This window comes from Natator depressus, chromosome 10 (genome assembly GCF_965152275.1).
Source record: "Natator depressus isolate rNatDep1 chromosome 10, rNatDep2.hap1, whole genome shotgun sequence".
Classification (NCBI taxonomy): domain Eukaryota; kingdom Metazoa; phylum Chordata; order Testudines; family Cheloniidae; genus Natator; species Natator depressus.
In genome coordinates, this window is record NC_134243.1 from 19,927,935 (window position 1) to 19,947,712 (window position 19,778).

Here is a 19,778-nt window from a genome sequence, read left to right on the forward strand (position 1 = left end):
AGAATCTCACGATACTTACAATGTTAAAAGAGTCTAACCACCTAAGGGCATATCTATATAGAGAAAAGGCCAAAAATAGCTATTGCTCACAAGCTCCTTGTGTGTATTCTCTTATTCTGCCTCAGAGTGCCTTTGTGCCGTTTAGGTTAATCCATTTTAGATTAAGATAATTCAGAATAAGGCTCACTTATTCTGGAATCAGAGCATCCACACATGGAACTAATCAATAATAGCTAGTCCACTTTAAATTCACATGCCCACCTCATTATGGATGAACTTTCATGAGTAGACAAGCCCTTAGTTCTTATCCCACACGTGGTTTAAATTAAATGACAGTTTCATTTTACACTACTCTTTTCTAAAATGGTTTCTTAAATTATTTCTCTTTCTACTCATCTCACTCATTTTTTAAAGTCTTCACATTCATTAGCTTTGTTAAGGTTACATATTGTCATCACCATCTCTAACAGCAATGTTCCACCACTTGTATATATTCCTAAAACTGGATCTGGCACAGTTCAGTTTCTAACCTGTTGTGTATTGCTGATATTTGCTGTTAAACAGCAGTTGTGTTTCAGTTAGGAGGTAGCTGATGTAGAATAGTGAGTAAAGTAACACAGACTGATTTCATTAGATATAGTTTGTACAATCAGTCTGTAAAGTGCTTCAGCTCATTTGGGATTAAATAAAGGTGATAGGCCTGAATTACCACTTTTGCACTGGTGTAATTCATTGAAATCATTGACGTAATTCAAGCAAAACACAAATCATGATTAAGTGAATCTAGCCCATTATTTAAATGTTCATTATGTAGCTGGTATTAATAACTACTTATGTTTGCATTCATTCTAAAAAATCCCAGGGTATAATGTGTGAGGTGCTGTGTGCATTTTAGGAGGAACTGAGTGTAAATGGCACCTTGCAGGAGGCACACAGCATCTTGAAGGATCAGGCCCTACAAAAATACAGTCCCATTGAAAATCTGCTACCTCTGGGGAGCCACATAACAGACAACCAGTGAACAACACAATAAAAAGCACTGGCAGAGACAGGTGGGATTTTATTCAGTGACACCAGATCAAATCCCTGAACCTATGCTGGGGTCACATGTTCAACGGTGCACGATTTTGGTTGTATACCTATCTGCAGGAGAGCACCCATGATGATGTCTGCTGGAGTACTCCAAGACTTCCAAAACTGTTTTCTAAAACAGTTGTGACCAATTATTGTTTTGCACATCCTGAAAACCAAAAATTTGGCCCTTACTGCTAGCACACTGTGAGACTAGGCCTTGTTCTTTAAAGGTTTTGTTTGAAAGACTCAAGGTGCAGTAAAGCACACGGAATGCAAATATCCCACCTGGGGAGAATGAAGAAGCTTGGATGAATCCGAGGACAAAGGTCACATTGGCATATGGTGCCAGGGCAAAACCATTCCTTGCTGCTGGAGCTGGGTAGGGGCTCAACCAACCCCTTTTGGGGAGGACACAGTGATTTGAACCATGGGATGGGGGCGCCAACATGGTGTTGAAGTGAAAGAGGAGCACGATCTCCGGTATGGATAGTGGGTGTGGGGGCCCATCAGTGGAAAGCGGTGCAGAGGGTGCAGGAAGCTCAACTATAGGGAGAGACTGAAGAATGTTCAGCAATGGTGGGGGTTTGCAGGTGGCTCAGCCATGGGTGAGGGAGCTCAGGGTGCTGGACCATGGGGAGGAAGCATGGGGGACTGAGCCATGGTGAATGGACGCAGTGGACTGAGCCATGGGGAGGCGGCGCAGGGGACTAGAGTATGGGGAGCTGGGCCATTGGGAGGGGTGCGGGGGCTGGGCCAAGGGAAGGGAGCTCGGGGGGCTCGGCAACAGGGAGGGGGCATGGCAGATTGAGCCACAGGAAGTGGGCATGGGGGCTTGGCCATGGGGTGGGGACACAGGGGACTGGGGCACGGGGGGCTTGGCCATGGGGTGGCGGCACAGAGGGCACAATCATGGGAAGGGTTGTGGGGGGCTTGGTCATGGGGAAGGGGCATGGCGGATTGAGCCACGGTGAAGGGGCGTGGCAGATTGAGCCACAGGGAGGGGGCTCCGGGGGCTCGGCTGCAGGGAGAGGGTATGGGGAGCTCGGCCACAGGGCGGGGAACAGGGGACTCAACCATGGGGAGGGGGCTCGGCCACGGGGAGGGCAGCGGGGGACTCAACCATGGGGAGGGGGCTCAGCTACGGGGAGGGGGCACGGGGGGCTCAGCCATGGGGAGGATGTTCAGGGGGCTCGGCCACAGAGAGGGGGCATGAGGGGCTCAGCCATGGGGAGAGGACTTGGGGGACTGAGCCGTGGGCAGGAGGTGCAGGGAGTTGGACTTTAGGGAGGGGCTGTGGGGGGCTCGGCCATGGGGCGGGGTGTGGAGGACTGAGCCATGGAGATAGGGCGCAGGGAGTTCGGCCATGGGGAGACGGCGCGGGGGGCTCGCCCATGGGGAGAGGGCGCGGGGGGCTCGCCCATGGGGAGAGGGCTCTCGGGACTGAGCCACGGGAGGGTGCCGGGGCCTCAGGCCTGCTCCCGGCCGCACTCACCCGTGTAGAAGGCCAGGATGGCGACGGGCGCCCCCACCAGCTGGTCGCACAGCACCTTGGCCAGCACCACGCCGGGCGCGCGGCCGGGCAGCGCCCGCTCCAGCCCCCGCAGCCACACGTAGTTGAAGTTGCCATGGAAGCTGAGGGCCACCAGCGCCACGTGCCGGGTCTGCGCCCAGTCGGGCTCCTGCCCCGGGCGTCGCCGCAGCAGCTGCTGAGCCGCGTCCCCGGCCGAGAAGAGGCTGCCGTAGAGCAGCACGTTGCAGAGCCAGGGGAACCGGCGCACCCCGCTCCGGAGCAGCGGCCCGGCCATAGGCTCCACGGCCTCCCGTGCCGGCTTCCACCCACCGCCGGGCCGGAGCAGCAGAGCGCACAACGCCGCCTTGCGCTGCCTCTTCCGCCCCGCCTCTTGCCTGCCGGAGCCTAGCCCCGAGTCTCTCGCCCGCTCTCCTCCTGCCAGCTCTGCCTTGCCCCCGCCCCTAGCCTGCCCCTCTCCTCCCGGGACTGCCCCGCCTTACCCCATCCCTGTCGGTCCCCAGTCAGACATGCCTCTGTCCTTGCCTTGCCCCTCCATCCCCTAGCGGACTAGCCCATTCCTCCCTCCACTCTACCTGCTCCTGTCACCACCTCCCGCTGCAGGAACTACCCCTTCCCCCTGCTTTCTCAGACCTCTTCCTGTGAAACCTTTGTCTTCTCCTTCTCAGAGAGCCCCCCACATTTCTCCTTCTGACCCATCGCATCTGGTCCTCCATAGCCTCTTCCCCAGTTCATAAAACCCAGCAGAAGACCTACTCCCCATTTCTCTCAGACTTCCTGGACCCTGTTAACACGGTAACAGCCCATACTGGATTAGACCACATAGTACAGTATCCTCCAGTAGGTGCCTCACAGGCTGGAGTAAGAACCCTGCTGTAGATATAGGTGGGGGGCAGATCGTTCCACAGATGTCTCATCCTCATCTCTCATAATTGGAAATTTGCTTATGCCTTGAAACACAGGGTTTAATATCCCCTCCAAATGTTTTATTGGTATTAAGCTTTGTTGTTTTATTAAACTTCCATCATCCCAAGTTTTTCCTGAGCAAAAGTAATTTCTATTTGTACAACAGACTCCTATGCACAGTTGTATTGAAACTGTGGACAGAGCTGTGCCCCAACAAAGAATTTTAAATACATATCCTGAGTCTAGTGCTGGGGAAAGGTGCTGGATTGACAGCCTAGGGAACTATTTCCAGCAGGGAGGTGGCAGTTCAGGCTCTATGTTCAATCAGTCCTTGACAGCTCTACTAACAGCTGTGGTGGTGGGTTTTGCAATGGGATCACTTGACCAACGAGAAGTCGACTAAGACTCCTAACTCCTTTCACAAAAGGCCACATTTCCATTGAAATGAGTAAGACTTACTGTTAAATAACTCATATGTGTAGGAGATTATATCAGCATCTGGTGAAATTTCAAAGGAAAATCCAATAAAGATTAGAATACCTATGAAACAGATGCACATTACCTGTGTATTGCTGATGTAGGCTGAGAGCCTGACAAATCTATTGAAAAGGACACCTGTTACCCAGTCAAATTATATATCTTTTAGGGTTATAAAGGTTGAAAAATAAGGAGAATTGTGTTTGTCCCTTAAAGTTTGGCCCAGTATTTAAATCCGCAATCTCTACAGGCAAAGGACAGACAAGTTCTAGGTGCTGAGAAGACATCTGTAGATCTGAACTGCAGATTGCTTTGGGTACTACTGGAATCAGACAAATCTGATGGTCTTTTCTGAGAGACTTGCAGAATTAGTGGGTGAAGGGGAGATAGTACATCCACAGGCCATATATTTGGATATTATTAATACATTTTATACTGTCTCAGAAACATTCCTAGAAAAAATAATTCAAATAGGCCTGGGAAGCTTTTTAGGCCAAAATCTGGCTAAAAACACCATAAAGAAAGGAGAATGACAGACAGCAATGTGTTGCATTTAGGGTAAGTATATTATGTAGGCTACAGGGACCACAATTAGTTATGCTCTTTGTGACGTTGCACTCTATATGATTTTATAAAAATATGCTAATGAGTGTGAATATAATGTAAGTGGAATATGCTTCATGCAAAAGGTCTCTTGTAAGGTATCATTACAATGCTTATAATCTACTGAGTGTGGTCATCCTATTTGTATAAATGTATCACTCTTGTATCTAAAACTAGAAATATGAACTATAACTCTGAGGTCCTATTGTAATTATGCAAAGTGTGGGCCATTAATGGTGGTTTGGAATCTTAATGGCTCCCATTAATCAGGACAATTACCTGTAGATGGCTCTGTTTTACTTGTAAGTCTTCCTGTATACCCGTGGGCTGGCAAGTGGGTAATGAAGTCTTACAGTGACATGCGATCATGTCACCTGAACTGGAATCCATCTTTAATATGGTGCTTTTCCATTGAGAAGGAGGGGTGGGAACCCAGAGGGACAAAGGATTCCCGCGTTATGCAAAAGATGTATAAGTGGGTGGAACAGAACAAAGGGGGTGGCCATCATGAGAAATCCCCTAGCTACCACCTGAGCTGGAACAAGGGCTGTACCAGGGGAAAGGATTGTGCCCAGACTAGGAAGGTGTCCAGTCTGTGAACGAAACTTATTGAAACATCTCTGAGGGTGAGATTTTATCTGTATTCAGTTTTATTACTGTACTAGACTTAGACTTGCATGTTTTATTTTATTTTGCTTGGTAATTCACTTTGTTCTGTCTGTAACTACTTGGAACCAATTAAATCCTACTTTCTGTATTTAATAAAATCAATTTTTACTTATTAACCCACAGTATGTATTAATACCTAGGGGGGGCAAACAGCTGTGCATATCTCTCTATCAGTGTTATAGAGGGCGAACAATTTATGAGTTTACCTTGTATAAGCTTTATACAGGGTAAAACGGATTTATTTGGGGTTTGGACCCCATTTGGAGTTGAGCATCTGAGTGCTAAAGACAGGAACACTTCTTAAGCTGTTTTCAATTAAGTCTGAAGCTTTGGGGCACGTGGTTCAGACCCTGGGTCTGTGTTGGAGCAGACTGGCATGTCTGGCTCATCAAGACAGGGTGCTGGAGTTCCAAGCTGGCAGGGAAAGCAGGGGCAGAAGTAGTCTTGGCACATCAGGTGGCAGCCTCAAGGGGGTTTCTGTGATCCAACCCGTCAGTCTTATTTAAAATCTTCATTATATGGAAGTAGGAATTAAATAGCATACTAATGATATCTGTAGATTATAATAAATTGAGATGACTAATATAAAAGGAGCTAGAGCAGTGGTTCTCAACCTATTTACCATTGTGGGTTGCATATGCAGCTCTCTATGTATTATGTGGGCAGCATCCACACAATATATATACTACCTGTATGTCCCTGAGGATGTCACATGGGCCGTAGCTGTGTGCTGTTTGGGCTGCGGGTTGAGAATCACTGTTCTAGAGAGATTAAACATTGGAGATATGTTATGCACAGAACATAACATGAGCTTTAACTGGGGAAAAATATAAGCAAACACATCTGGGGGGAAAACAGAGACTTTTATGCTGCCTGCATAATAAAACTTCATAGAATGTGTGAATCATGGGAGATCATTAGGCTACTAATCCCAGTCTCTTCTGCCCAAGACTCAGCACCTTTGAAAATTAAGCCATTAATTCCTTCATGCCTCAGTTCTCTGTCTGTAAAAAGGGAATAATACATTTCCTTTCTCCACACTTTGTCTGTCTTGTCAATTTAGATTGTAAGCTCTTTGGAACAGGGACTTTCTCTTACTATGTGTTTATACAGTGTCTAGCATAGTAAGCCCCTTAAGATAAATAAATAAATACAAATAATTACAAAATTGTAACAAATAATAATAATAATATAATGCACAATCTTGCCCTGGCTTTAATTCTATTTGGGGGGAAATTGTATATTCCAGAATCAACAGTTAACATGCAAACACTGGGCCCAATCTTCCTCTAAGTGTAGTAAATGGCAAATCTAGAATGGGATTAGGCCAGTTATTTTGAGTGTTGTCCTGACATCCTTTGGTAATCCCAGTGCACTTGAAAATGGAGATTCTTGATCTGTGGTAGTTTCAGGAACCAGTGTAGCACACAGACGTAGGAGGCACTGAGAAATTTAATAGGACAACCAAGGTTTTTTTTAAAGGCTAATGATAAAACATTATTTTATAAAATACAGTTTGTTTCCCAAAATCCAGAATAATAATAATACTGCTAGAGTTTGTCTTCTGAAAAGGAGGTTGTCTTGTTTTGGTCTTTTGACAATATATGAGCACCCTCAACAACATTCTCCCTCATGCAGGCAGTTGTGGAAGCACTAGTCAGGTAGGAGAATGGGGGATAAATTGACTGAAAATAAGCTGCTAATATGTTATTGTTATTATATAATTATTATAATTTATATTATCATAGTACCTAGTGGCCCTTGTTATGGGCCCACCCACACTGGGGTTCAACAGAGTTAGTTTCTAAACACTGGATAGGCTGCACGGATGGCAACCAACCATATTAGAACCATGTTTTAAAATGTATTCCATTTAGATGGAAATATGTTTATGAAATTACTTTAAACATGGTTCCCAAAGTCTGTTTAAAGATTAGTGTAGGTAGGGCTTAAAATAGCTCCTAGTTCTTGCATAATAAAATACACATGATAGGAAATGAAAATGTTTTGTTGTTCATGATACAGTTACAGCCATGTTAATTTCAGCTTCATTGAAATTACAGAGAGAGAAAAATCAATGCTGCCAAATTTTAAGAGCAAATAGAGCTGTGGCACCAACTGTAAAGCTGAGGCACCAATTGTAAAGGAATCCATGTGGGTAGACCCCTAAGGAGGGGAAATATCTTCAGCTTTCAAAAAGTATATTGCAAACCACAGCCCAATTCTGCAAAGATTCACACATGATTTTCCCACTGACTTCAATGAGACTATTCAGAGTGTGTAAAATTAAACATATGCCTAAATATTGCAGGATTAGGCTTGATCCTTATAAGAATTGAGTGCCTGGAATATGAGCTCAGGATCAGGCATTGAGGGATCAATCCTGTATTCCTTGCCATCCAAAACTGCCTTTGAAGTCAGTGGAAGTTTAGCCTACAAATTACAGAATTGGGCATAAACAAATTTTTAAATATAAAACTAAAATCCATTATAAAATTATTCAATGTTGTCCTTTTAAATTACAATAAATGTTCTCTTTAAAAATATCAGTAGAGCATAGCAACAAAACCTTGACACATTTCTGTACTTAATGACTTTAAAGAAAAGAATTCAAGCTTTTAAATGTTTGATAAAAATCTGATAGAGATAATGCTTTCAGCCTATGGGATAAATCTCTTTTCTTTCTTTTTTTTTATTAAGTTATTATTTTAATTTAAACAATTCTAAATGCTCTAATTTGATCTAGCAATTGACATTGTTCGCACAAGCTTCGAATGTTATGATTACTTTTGTTAAATGCTGGATTAACTGCTCCAGAGGATCTGGCGCATAGACAGCAACAGTGTCACCTTCCCCAGCCAATGTGGGGCAAAATACGGACATGAGGCAACCATCTGTAGGTTGAGAGAGGTAGTTCAGTGTCTTGGTTCCCATTTATTCACAGGTACATAAGACTAGAAGGGCTCACCTAGGTCACTGAGCCCCAGTTCCTTGTTATTGCAGGCGCTCCCCTATAATCCAGCTAATAAATCTATCAAACTCCATTTTTTAAACTAATTAGGTTAATCCTGGCATCCTCCGGGAATAGCAACGATGGTGCAGATCAATGCCCACTGCGGTGATGACAGCTTGTGCACAGATAAATTCATGGCACACACACACCTCCCAGTAGCAACAGCTTCCGTGCAGGCTCACCGTGGGCTGGGCGCCGTGGCGATACAAGGACCTGTCTCCCGACCAGCAGCCGCCCCTCAGTGTTGGAGGGATTCACGAGAATCCCTGCAGTCCTTCGCCCCGTTAGTCGCACTGCTACTATCACCCTCCCTGCCGGGGCTAGATTCGAACCGGCCTCGCCACGGCGCGCTATGGAGTTTTTAGTGGGCTTCGCCCGCCCACTTCCCGGATCCCAATAGGATCACCCCAGCTACCGGCCTGTTCCTGGGCACGGTGCACTGCAGAAGAACTGCGCATGCTCAGACATCCTCTTCGGTGCCCCTCGCCTCTGGAATGTTCCATTGTCTAAAAAGAGGGGGGAGACCAGCAGAAGTAAAGGGGTTACTCTTGGTGTTGAAGACGGAGGTCAGTTCTTCCCGCATTCAGCCTGCTGTCATCGCAGCTTGTTTCCGGGTCCGTTGAAGCGCAGCTGCCTGGCCTGCCTGTTGTCCCACTCCTGTATTCTCCCAGATTGGTACATCCCAATGCTGTCACAGCCGACTACGGAGGCTTGGAAGGTCCTGTCCCCTCAGCGTGCGCGTTCCCTCCCTTCTCCCTCAGCTGGTCTCGTCAGCGCTGCCAGCGTGGAGCTGGCTGGCCAGCCGAGAAGGCGGAAGTGCCCGGAGGGGAGGAGTCGTACCCAAGAACTCGCCTGGCCATGGAGAGCTCCCTGGAGAAGGTCTGTGGGTGCGGGAGGGGGCATAGGGCATGGCTGGGGGCGCCGACGGACCCGGGGGGAAGCGTTGAGGGTGTGTCGAGTGTAAAGGGGCACAGGGGTGCCTGAGTCGGGGCGGGAGGTTGGGGGGGGGCGGCCTGATACGAGGGAGGGGAGAGACTGGGGGGGGAACCGAGGCAGGTGGGGACGGGGACTCGGGCTGACACAAGGGTGGGAAGGGAGACTGGGGGGCCAGCTGACATACGGGAGGAGGAGGGACCGGCCTGATACAAGGGGGCGGGGAAGGGGGGTGGGGGCAGTGTTTTGCTAGTGAAAGGCTTGCCCCCCCCGGGGGGGGGGAGATATACTGCCCTGCTAAGAGGCACTCAATGAGTAGTGAAAGTGCCTGGTAGGTAAGGGGGGAGTCCTACCGTTTTAGAGGATTATCTTGCAAGCCACAGAAAAACATCCCCTCCTTGGCTGAGAAGCTATGGAGCTTTCAGAGCCAGGGTCTGCAGGATTCTTCTCCCCCCGCCCCCCTTTCCCTGTCACTAAATATAAATTAAATAATGTATTTACAAGCAAGAAGCCAGGGCTCATCTTTCATTCTCCCCTCAACAACGTACGTTTGAAGAAGAGGGGATTAATTTGGTGACTGTCGTTCAGTGTTTTGTTGTTCTGTTCTGGGTATCAGATGATCTGATGAAACAGGGCCCTGTGTCCCAGAGCTACCTAGCCCTTCTCAATGGAGAAAGGGTGATTGACATACTCTAGAAGCATACTCTAGAACAGTGGCTCTCAACCTTTCCAGACTACTGTACCCCTTTCAGGAATCTGATTTGTCTTGTGTACCCCAAGTTTAACCTAATTTTAAAACTACTTGCTTACAAAATCAGACATAAAAATACAAAAATGTCACAGCCCACTATTACTAAAAAATTGTTTACTCTCTCAGTTTTACCATATAATTATAAAATAAATCAATTCAAATATAAATGTACTTACATTTCAGTGTATAGTACATAGAGCAGTATAAACAAGTCATACTTGTCTGTATGAAGTTTTAGTTTGTATTGGCTTTACAAATGGTTTTTATATAGCCTGTTGTAAAACTAGGCAAATATCTAGATGAGTTGATGTACCCCCTGGAAGATCTCTGCATACCTCCATAGGTACGCATACTCCTGGTTGAGAGCCACTGCACTAGAAGGGACCACCTCAAACAAGAAATCATCATATACTCCCACAAACCAATGGAAAAATATCAGGAAACCTACCTGGAGATGATGTAAGAAACCCCAAACAGCACTTCTCTCTCTAAGACCCTGAGTCCAGTGCCATTGCAAACAACTTTGGTATGAGCAGTCAGTTCATGTCATGAAGCATTGAGTCACAGACAAAACAAAACAAAAAACAGTTTCCAGCCATGCTTTTTAGCACTCAAAACACTTGTGAATCTGCTTATATTTTGAGATACCTTTCAGTGTTCTTCCCCCTTGGGAATATATTGTGTGTGCACTTAAAAAGAGGTGGAGCTTATTTCCTGAGAATATTGGTCTTGAAGAACAGGATAGTGGCGGGAATGATTAGTTAATCCCTTTCCCCTTGTGGACTTGATGTGATGGTTTTTTTCCTTTTCATGCTTCCTGTTCTGCTCTCCTACACACTGAACACATAAGTGTGAACCCTGTAAAGCCCACAAGTCACTGTTAGAAAATCCTGTGCCCTCTGTCACAGTCTCTAAGTGAGTCCCTAAAGCAGTGGTTCTCAACCAGGAGTCCGGGGGCGGCAGCCTGTGAGCAGGTTTCAGGGGGTTCACCAAAATAAACTATAGAGAGCAGAGCCAGCATTAGACTCATTGGGGCTCAGGGCAGAAAGCCGAAGCCCAACCCACATGGGGCTGAAGCCAAACTTAGCTTTACAGAGCCCCTGTGGTGTGGGGCCACCGGCAGTTGCTCTGTTTGCTACCCCCTAATGCCAGCCCTGGCTTTTAATCTACTGGATATGCAGAAAAGCAGCTGTGGCACAGGTAGGCCATGGAGGTTTTTATAGCATGTTGGGGAAGGTGGGCTCAGAAAGAAAAAGGTTGAGAACTCCTGCTCTCGACCAGTGGTTTTCAAACTGTGCGTCGTGACCTAGTTCTGGAATGGAAGGGACTGGGTCAGGTCCGGCTTCTAGGTTGGGGGGCCATGGGGCTCTGCGTGCTGCCCCCGCCCCAAGCTGTGGGGGGTGGTGCCTGCAGGCAAGAGATGCGCGGAGCCGCTTGTGTGCCTCTGCCTAGGAACCGGACCTGCTACTGGCTGCTTCTGGGGCGTAGCGCAGTCTGCGGTGCCAGGACAGGTAGGAAGCCTGCCTCTGCACCCCTGCTGTGCTGCTCACAGGGAGCTACCTGAGGTAACACCGCGCCCCAATCCCCTGCCCCAGCCCTGAGCCCCCCCCCCAAACCTGGAGCCCCTTCCTGCACCCCAAACCCTTCATCCCCGGCCCCACCCCAAACCCCTGCCACAGCCCTGAGCTGCCCCCAACCCGGAGCCCCCTCCTCACGCCAAACCATCCTCCCAGGCTCTGCACTGCAGCCCCAGCCCCCAGAGCCCTGACCCCCTCCCGCACTCCAGCCCCGCTATCCTAGCCCAGAGCCTCCTCCCACACCCTGAACCCCTCATTCCTGGCCCCACCTCACAGCCCTCACCCCAACCCTCTGCCCTAGCCCTGAGCCCCACCCCAAACCCCGCATCCCCAGTTCCGTTGGCTCACAGGCATCAACAATTTTCCTCAACTGCGTCACCAGAAAAAGTTTTAAAACCACTGCTGGTACAGAGTAATACCACAGCTAGTACAGAGTAATACTCTTGGCAGCATGAAACACCACTGAAATATAGCAGGTGCTTGAATGGTAGCAAGAGACCTGTTCTGCAAGTCACAAGAAGGTAATTGTATTACATGTTTAACCAGATGTCTTCATATCATTCACTGATATTTATCACCAGTTTTTGCATATCTTTATTAAGAATATTATATATTTTACATGTGGTTAAGAAAAGTGTAGGCAGTTTTTCTACTGCTACATAATGTATACTGTATACACAACACTGTAACTTTGATACTTCCGTTTTATAGCTTGTTTCGGTATCAGCTAGGTGAGTAAGGTAGTGAAAGCCAAAACATATCTTTTTTGCTTGGTGTTTGCTAAGTGTTCATTTTCCACAATTTTTGACTAGATTTTAAAATCTGTTGAGGAGAGTAATATTGTGAAGGGTATGTGGTAGGCCTGGAGAGCTCAAAGTATTTATTCCAAAGTGCCAACAAAAATTACGACAGTTGATCCTAAAGGATTCAAACTGCTTAAGTGAGGTTTAATTACAGTTACTAGTTCATAATGCCATGTACTTTCTGCCTAAGGCTAGTTGACTGCATAGTAAACTATGCAGTTATTTAAAGAATGTGACACATTATGAGAGGAGTTTTCTTCACATCTTGTAAAGTCAGTATCCTACACTACTGCCAGACTAATGGAAGACTTCTTTTTACCTTATTTTATTATGCTACCACAGTAGAATCATAAAAAGCATAGTTTTGCGGTTAAATGTTAAAGCTGCTATAAGGAGACGGTTAGAGTTTCTTCTGTATTTGTTTTTAACCTAAGGACTTGTCTCTACTGAGAGAAAGCACCATGTGAGAAAAAGTGTTACATTGTAGTTAACTCCTTATGGAGGACCCTAAAATTAACCAGGACCAGCTAGTTCATTTTTAAACATAACATCTGTACCCACATTATGGTCAAAATCATGTTTAATAATGTGTTAACACAATGTGTTTTTGGTTTGGTTTTTTTTCAGAATAGATGAGGCTTAGGAGAGTAATGCTCAGATCCTATAAAGAATTAAGCTTGTGCTTAATTATAAGCACAAGACTATTCCCAAACCCTTCTGAAATCTTTCCATTATATATGTAAAAAAATTAGATAGCTATGGAGAGTCATACTCCAGACTCCTCCTTATTTTGCATACCTTGGGTTTTTTGCATGGTGAAAGCCCTGCACTCTTTTACGTGATAAAATCTTGCTTTTCCAGACTTAAAACTTGCTGCCCATCTTGGAAAACTTCCCAGTGGCCAGATAGGTAGAGAAGTCAGAAAATGGTGGATGAACAAGTTGTATGTGCTTTCTTTAAATGTAATGGTAAATAGTTGTTAAAAACATATTAGAGCGGATTTAAAAAACTTCAAAATTTTTTGATGAAAAAGACACATTTTTACTGTAAATTTTCACCAGAAAGTATTCCATTATTTGACCATCACTCACATATATAATATGGTAGTGCTTATAGGCCCAGGTCTTGTTTGTGCAGGGCACTGTACAAACACAAATGAACCTCAGAGGCCAGATGAACAAACTTTAAGAACTGCAGAAATTGTACCCTGGTGCTGCATGTGAGGTTAATGCAGAGCAGAGCCTCAGGCACAGCGTACAGAACCAGACAAATGGACTTTTGGGGTGAGCTTTAATTCCCAAGAAAACTGTGGGGGATTCTCTTGCTCTATCATATGACACATTTTTGAAAGATTTGCTGTTTGGAATCTCACAAGAAGTTGGGGTTAAACTTGGAAACCTGCAGTGGGTTTAAAAATAGTCTAACACAAATTTGTAACTTTTTTTTTTTCACTTGTACGTTGATTTTTCCAACACTTTCCTCAAAATTCACCTTGCTAAAACTTCAGTCATGACTGGTACACAAGTGGCCAGGTGCCTTTTGTGGGATTTTCGCCTTCCTTTGTAGCTTCAGAGTAGGTGGCTCAGTAGTCTGTAAATATATGGCAATGTCTGTGTTTAGAATTGCTCGTTGTTTCCCTAAACATGGAAAATGTATTTTGGTTCCATGTCCATCCTGTGACTTTTGACTCATGTGTTGTTGCTGTTATCACTACAATATCCTGGTAACTTTTGCTGAAAACTTGTGATCACAGACCTGTGGGTAGGAAAATGATAGGGACCAAAAAAACCAAAATACACATATAAGTAAAAGCAAAAAATGGTCTGAATGAGCTCTAATTGTGGGGTAGATTAGATTGGATGTCTCCCCCCGCCCCCCCCCCCTTCCCTGCAAGCTATTTTTCATGTACCTGCTTTGGTGGCAAACTTGACTTGGTCTAGTGCAGGGGTTCTCAAACTGGGGGTTGGGACCACTCAGGGGGTTGTGAGGTTATTACATGGGATGTCGCGAGCTGTCAGCCTCCATCCTAAACCCCGCTTTGCCTCCAGCATTTATAATGGTGTTAAATATATACAAAATTGTTTTTAATTTATAAGGGGGTGGGGGGTCACGCTCAGAGGCTTACTATGTGAAAGGGGTCACCAGTACAAAAGTTAGAGAACCACTGGTCTTGTGAATAAACCTTCAGGATAATATGACTTTAGCTGGGAAACAGATCAGTGTTATGAACAAAGCATCATTTATCATTGATGATAAAACAGAGAGCAACAATTTGCAAACAAGGCATTTCTGAAGAGAAAATAACATTATTTAATTAAAATAAATACAAATACACTGCATGTGTCACTAATTATGATGAATGGGGTTTTTTTGGAAGCATTTACAATACTACAACTTGTTCTTACAAACTATTCCTTTATGAATAGAGATGTTTTTATGAGTTGTTGAGCAGTTCTAGGTGAACTTCTGATGCCTGTCTAAAACTGTACTAGGAATGTAAAATGAAAAAAGTGAACAAAAATGAGAGAGTGTTTTTCACGAAGCTTCAGTCTCATCCCAATCAGAAAATAAGATCTCTCACACTTCAGCTGTAGCCAAGGGTCCGAGGCACTAGCTACACAGCTGGACACAGTGCAAAGCCTTAAAGGAAGGCCAAAGCAGGATGTCTTTGCTGGAAATGCAGACATAAACAAAAATTGGATTATTGAAGCAGAGAATGGGATGATTATGATTTCAAGGAAACAAATGATAAAAGGCGAAATAGGCTATGAATTTTCTGCATTTTGGTGGACTGGAGGAGGGAGGCTCCAAACTGTCCAAATCCCTGATGAGAGAAATGGTAGTTGATGAGTTGTATGCTTTCAAGCTTCAGTGCTGTTTGTTATAACCCAAACAACTAGAGGGGCAGAGACCTAGTATGATCAGAGTAAAATGCCTCTGATTCAAGGGTAAGGAATTTGGGCTGAAAATAATAGGATTTTCAGGTAGTGTGATCTGAAAGGGGAATCCCATTCTGAGTTCCCCCTAATAGCCATGATGAGACAGAATGAGATCAGCATCTATGTCTATGTGCACTCCATGTTTTTGTGACAGGAACAGCCATACTGGTCCATCTTGCCCAGTATCCTGTCTTCCAACAGTGGCCAATGCCAGGGGCTTCAGAGGGAATGAACAGAACAGGCAATCAAGTGATCCACCCCCTGTTGTCCAGTCCCAGCTTCTGGCAGTCGGAGGGTTAGGGACATCCAGAGCACGGTGTTGTGTTCCTGACCATCTTGGCTAGTAGCTATTGATTGACCTATCCTCCATGAACTTAACTAATTTTTTTTTAACCCTATTATATTTCTGGCATTCACAACCTCTCCTGGCAACGAGTTTCACAGGCAGCTGTTTAGTAGGCAACAGGTTTAAAACCATTTTATTGGGTGACTCCTATTTCTTGGGTTATGTGGAGGAGTAAATAACACTTCCCTGTTTGCTCTGGCCACATCAGTCATGATTTTATAGACATCTGTCATAACCCTCCGTAGCTGTCTCTTTTCCAAGCTGAATAGTCCCAGTCTTTTTTTAATCTCTCCTCGTATGGAAGCTGTTCACTACCCCTAACCATTTTTGTTGCCCTTCTCTGCACCTTTTCCAATTCTACTATATCTTTTTTGAGATGGCTCAAACAGAACTGTATGCATATTCAAGATGTGGGCTTACCATTGATTTCTATAGTGGCATTACGATATTTACTGTCTTATTGTCTATCCCTTTCCTGTTGGTTCCTAGCATTCTGTTAGCTTTGTTGACTGCCGCTGCACATTGAGCAATGGTCTACTCTGTTCATTCCTGTATATTTTGTTCTCTGGTATTACCACATCCCATTTATCCTCATTTCACCAAGCTTCTGGGATGCCTATTATGTAAATATCCTCATTTAATGCCAGGCACTATAGACTTCTAGCATTTGTATATGAGCACTTATACATTTTGTCAATGTGTGTTCATGTTATAGTTATATGGGACTCTTTTACATTTGGCTGTTCATTACTAGCTCCTACCTGTACTTTATCAACTTCTTTCCTAACTCCTTCACAAGGATATAGAGTTCCCCCTTTTAATAAATTGATCCCTGAGGGATGGCTGCGCTCAAACCGTGTGCTCCTCCGCACCTGTCAACACTTCTGCCAGCCCTTAGTTTAAAAAATTATCTACAACCTTTTTAGTTTTACACGCCAGCAGTCTGGTTCCATTTGATTGTATAGGATAACTTTCCCTTCCATCAGAGACCCCTGAAGCACTTTACAAACAGTAATTAAGATCCCTGTAAGATAAATATTATTATACCCATTTTCTAGATGGGGAAACTGAGAAATGGAAGTGTCTTGCGCAAAGTCATACATGAAATTAGTAGAAAGAGACTGACTTCAGTGGGCTTTGGATGAAGCCTGTAGGTCAGACTAAAGAAAAGAGCCCATGCTGGGCTTACTTCCGGTCCTATTCTCTGTTAGAGCACACACTCGCCCATGTTGGAGAATGGGGATAAGGAATGTCATCACTGGATGTGGTTTCAGTGTCACTGGTATGGAATTCTGCTTAATTTTTCTGAATCATAATTTACTAACTTTCTTTAATTTTTAATCTAAGTTTTGTATTGTTAAAATCATGTACGTTAAATATACTTTGAAAAGTTCAGAAAATAAATATTTCTTATCCAGTTAGCAATCAAAATAAGCAATCAGGGATTTAGTTCACAATGAAGTCCACTTCAAAAATCAAAGGCTTTTTGGATTTTATGACATCTCATGTAACTTAGAATAACTTCTTTATTTCATGATGACAGAAAAATAGCTGGAGCAAACATAAGACTTCACTGGCTAGATAATCTACTAGTTGTACTGGAAAAGGCTTGCACATATGATAGCTATAGGGGGAAAAAAGACAATGTGTTTGTGTGTGGGTGGAAAGGTAAACATTGGTACGTTTTTACTTAACACATAATTGCAACAGAGAAATTGTGAGCTGTTTTGTTTGTTTATAGCTCAGTATCAGGATGGCTGTTACAGATCATTCCACAAATGTCACCATTCAGGACAGATCTGTTCAAGTATTTTGCATGCAATGCCAGAAAAAGATTTCTAGTGTTGTTTAATACAAATTATTTCCTTCCAGCGAGGTATTTTTAATGTTTTGAGAATGCCACTCAGGCTTTCAAGACTCCAATATATAGGATACTATAATCAATAATATTCTTCAGTCAATTACTCTGTATAAATATTCACTTATGAATTTGGAGGTTATTTTATTTAAGTGTGCAAGATCGCTGCAAAAGTTTTTGGATTTGGTGCAAAGAATATTATGAAAACATCAGTGGAGCTGCATGGAGATTTTATTAGTAAATATAAATAGCATAACTGGATTCAATTTTTGTTTCTCTCTGGTGACTCTCATATTCCCTTCCATTAATGTTATCTTAAAAACTTGACTACAAATCAACACTCCGAATATCAACCTATAATTGTGTGTCAGTTGCTATTTCCATGATAAAATTTTTGGAACTTTCATTTTATTTTTATAGGTGTGGAGTCTTCTACCCACTCCACCATTATCACTCCTCCCCTCCACTTACATGGGTTAAATACATCTCTAAATATTGTCATAAAAGTAGTCTTTAAAATGAGATAACTGTAAACCAGATTTTTTCTGAGTTAGTCCTTGAGATGGAAATGGCATACAATACGTACAAATTAATATTCCATCCATCTTTTGCAGTAATAAACGTGCCTGCATTCTGTTGTCTTTCCCTACCCAAGTGTGTCAGTATTAGTGCTGACAGCAGGCATATACAAGCCATTGGGAGGACTGTTTCTCAGTTACTTTAGCAAAACAGTAAGAATCAGTATATCCCTCCAGTACTATTAGTACAAGGTGTTTGTTGTTGGTTGGGTTTTTTTTTTTTAATATCTCTAGTTAAAAAACAGTGGACAAAAATGTTGAAGGCTAAACTACTGCAGTGGTGGAGGCTTTGGGCTCAGGACCAATTTTGTGAAGGTGGACTATGTCTCAGTTTTTAGATGATGCAGCTTTTGCCTATTTAGGGGAGGTGGGGATGGGGGTTGATAAGTTTGGTCTGCAGAGGAAAGGAGAGAGCCCCTATAACAGGATCTCCCCAAGCTTGGCATCAAAACCTGTCTCTGCCTCAGTTTCCCAGCTCATGTAATTCGGCTGGCTGGCTGCTTCAGTGAAGTTTCCACCAGAATCAGTGTTTCCTCCCCTTTTCCCAGGGATGCATATATGGTTAAAAAAGAAATACAGTTTCAATCAGCATCAATCAGAACAGGTCCTGCCACCTGGCCAGTCCTTGGGCCTCTGGCTAAGAGGGCTTCTGCTGCTGCTAGCTGGTGTAGGAAGCCCCCTTTCAGCACCTTTTTCTGAGCCAGGGTCTCCTGCAAGAGCTTCCCCAATCCCATCCTTAATTGAGCTGCTTGTTGGCCTTTTATCTCATCAGACAGGAGGCAACTGGTTAGTCACAGATAGGGACTATAATCCTAAGGAACTTGGGCTATGTTTACGTTGCAGCTGGGAGCGAGCCTCCCAGCCCAGATAAACTGATTTATGCTAGTTGGGCTCGTGCTGGTGCACTAAAATATAGCTGTGTGGACTTTGCAGCACTGGTGGAGCTTGTTTGGCTAGCCCAAGTCTCTGCTGGTGGTTTAACGTCCACACAGCTATTTTTAGCATGCTAGTGCAAGTCTGTTTGCTTAGGCTGGGAGGTTCACTCACCGTTGCAGGGTACATGTATCCTTAAAGAATCTTTCCACCCTGTGACAAGCCCTTCCACAAACATCCATTGTAGGCTAATTCATGCAACAAGTGCAGGCTTTTTAAAGACTATTTGCCTGTCCTGGTAGGAGGAAGAGTATAATTACAACTGGTGGAGGATGAGACCACTCTGGCAATACTACTAGTCTTGGTTGGACCAGACGAAGGTGTAACAAGTTCTTAGTCTTTGTCAACTAGAGGGAAAATCTCCTACATAAATCAGGTTAAGGGTACATCATGTTAAAAATGCAAGGAAATAGAGTTAAGGTTGCTAGTCTGTTTTAAAAATTAGTGTAGTATAGAGGCACAACAGGCTAAATTGAACGATACTGTAATCTTTCAGATTTGTGTTGTAAGGCTTTTGAGCCATAGTGTGAACTTAAGGACAGAGTGACAGCCTTAAATTGAAACTTCCTTTCTCTTTACAATTGTTAAAATTAATATTAAAGTTTAGCCCCTTGTTTTTGACTTCCCCTATAATAGATAGCTTAAGCATGTTTAAGGGCCTCTCAGTAGACTTCTCAGTCTAAATATATGAATAAGATTACATTGCATACTGTGTGTGTGTGTGTATATATATATATATATTTTTTTAACTGAAATTGAAGTAAAACACTACAGTCAGGTTTTCGGTCAC

The 19,778-nt window shown here is 44.1% G+C and overlaps 2 protein-coding genes across 4 annotated transcripts in view; one reads left to right on the forward strand and one right to left on the reverse strand.

The window, feature by feature from the left end:
* Window positions 1-2,984, reverse strand: part of BMERB1 (bMERB domain containing 1) — a 128,020-nt gene extending 125,036 nt beyond the window's left edge. The window contains exon 1 of one of the 2 annotated variants that reach the window (XM_074965409.1): window positions 2,567-2,970. In XM_074965409.1, coding sequence (XP_074821510.1) covers window positions 2,567-2,879 — 313 coding nt within the window. In that variant the 5' untranslated portion in view covers window positions 2,880-2,970. Of the gene's footprint in view, window positions 1-2,566 lie in introns of both variants that reach the window. The other variant, XM_074965408.1, reaches the window with a different exon arrangement.
* Window positions 2,985-8,965: 5,981 nt separating this feature from the next.
* Window positions 8,966-19,778, forward strand: part of PDXDC1 (pyridoxal dependent decarboxylase domain containing 1) — a 50,792-nt gene continuing 39,979 nt past the window's right edge. For both annotated transcript variants that reach the window (XM_074965412.1, XM_074965411.1), the window contains exon 1: window positions 8,966-9,149. In XM_074965412.1, coding sequence (XP_074821513.1) covers window positions 9,129-9,149 — 21 coding nt within the window. In that variant the 5' untranslated portion in view covers window positions 8,966-9,128. The remainder of the gene's footprint in view (window positions 9,150-19,778) is intronic.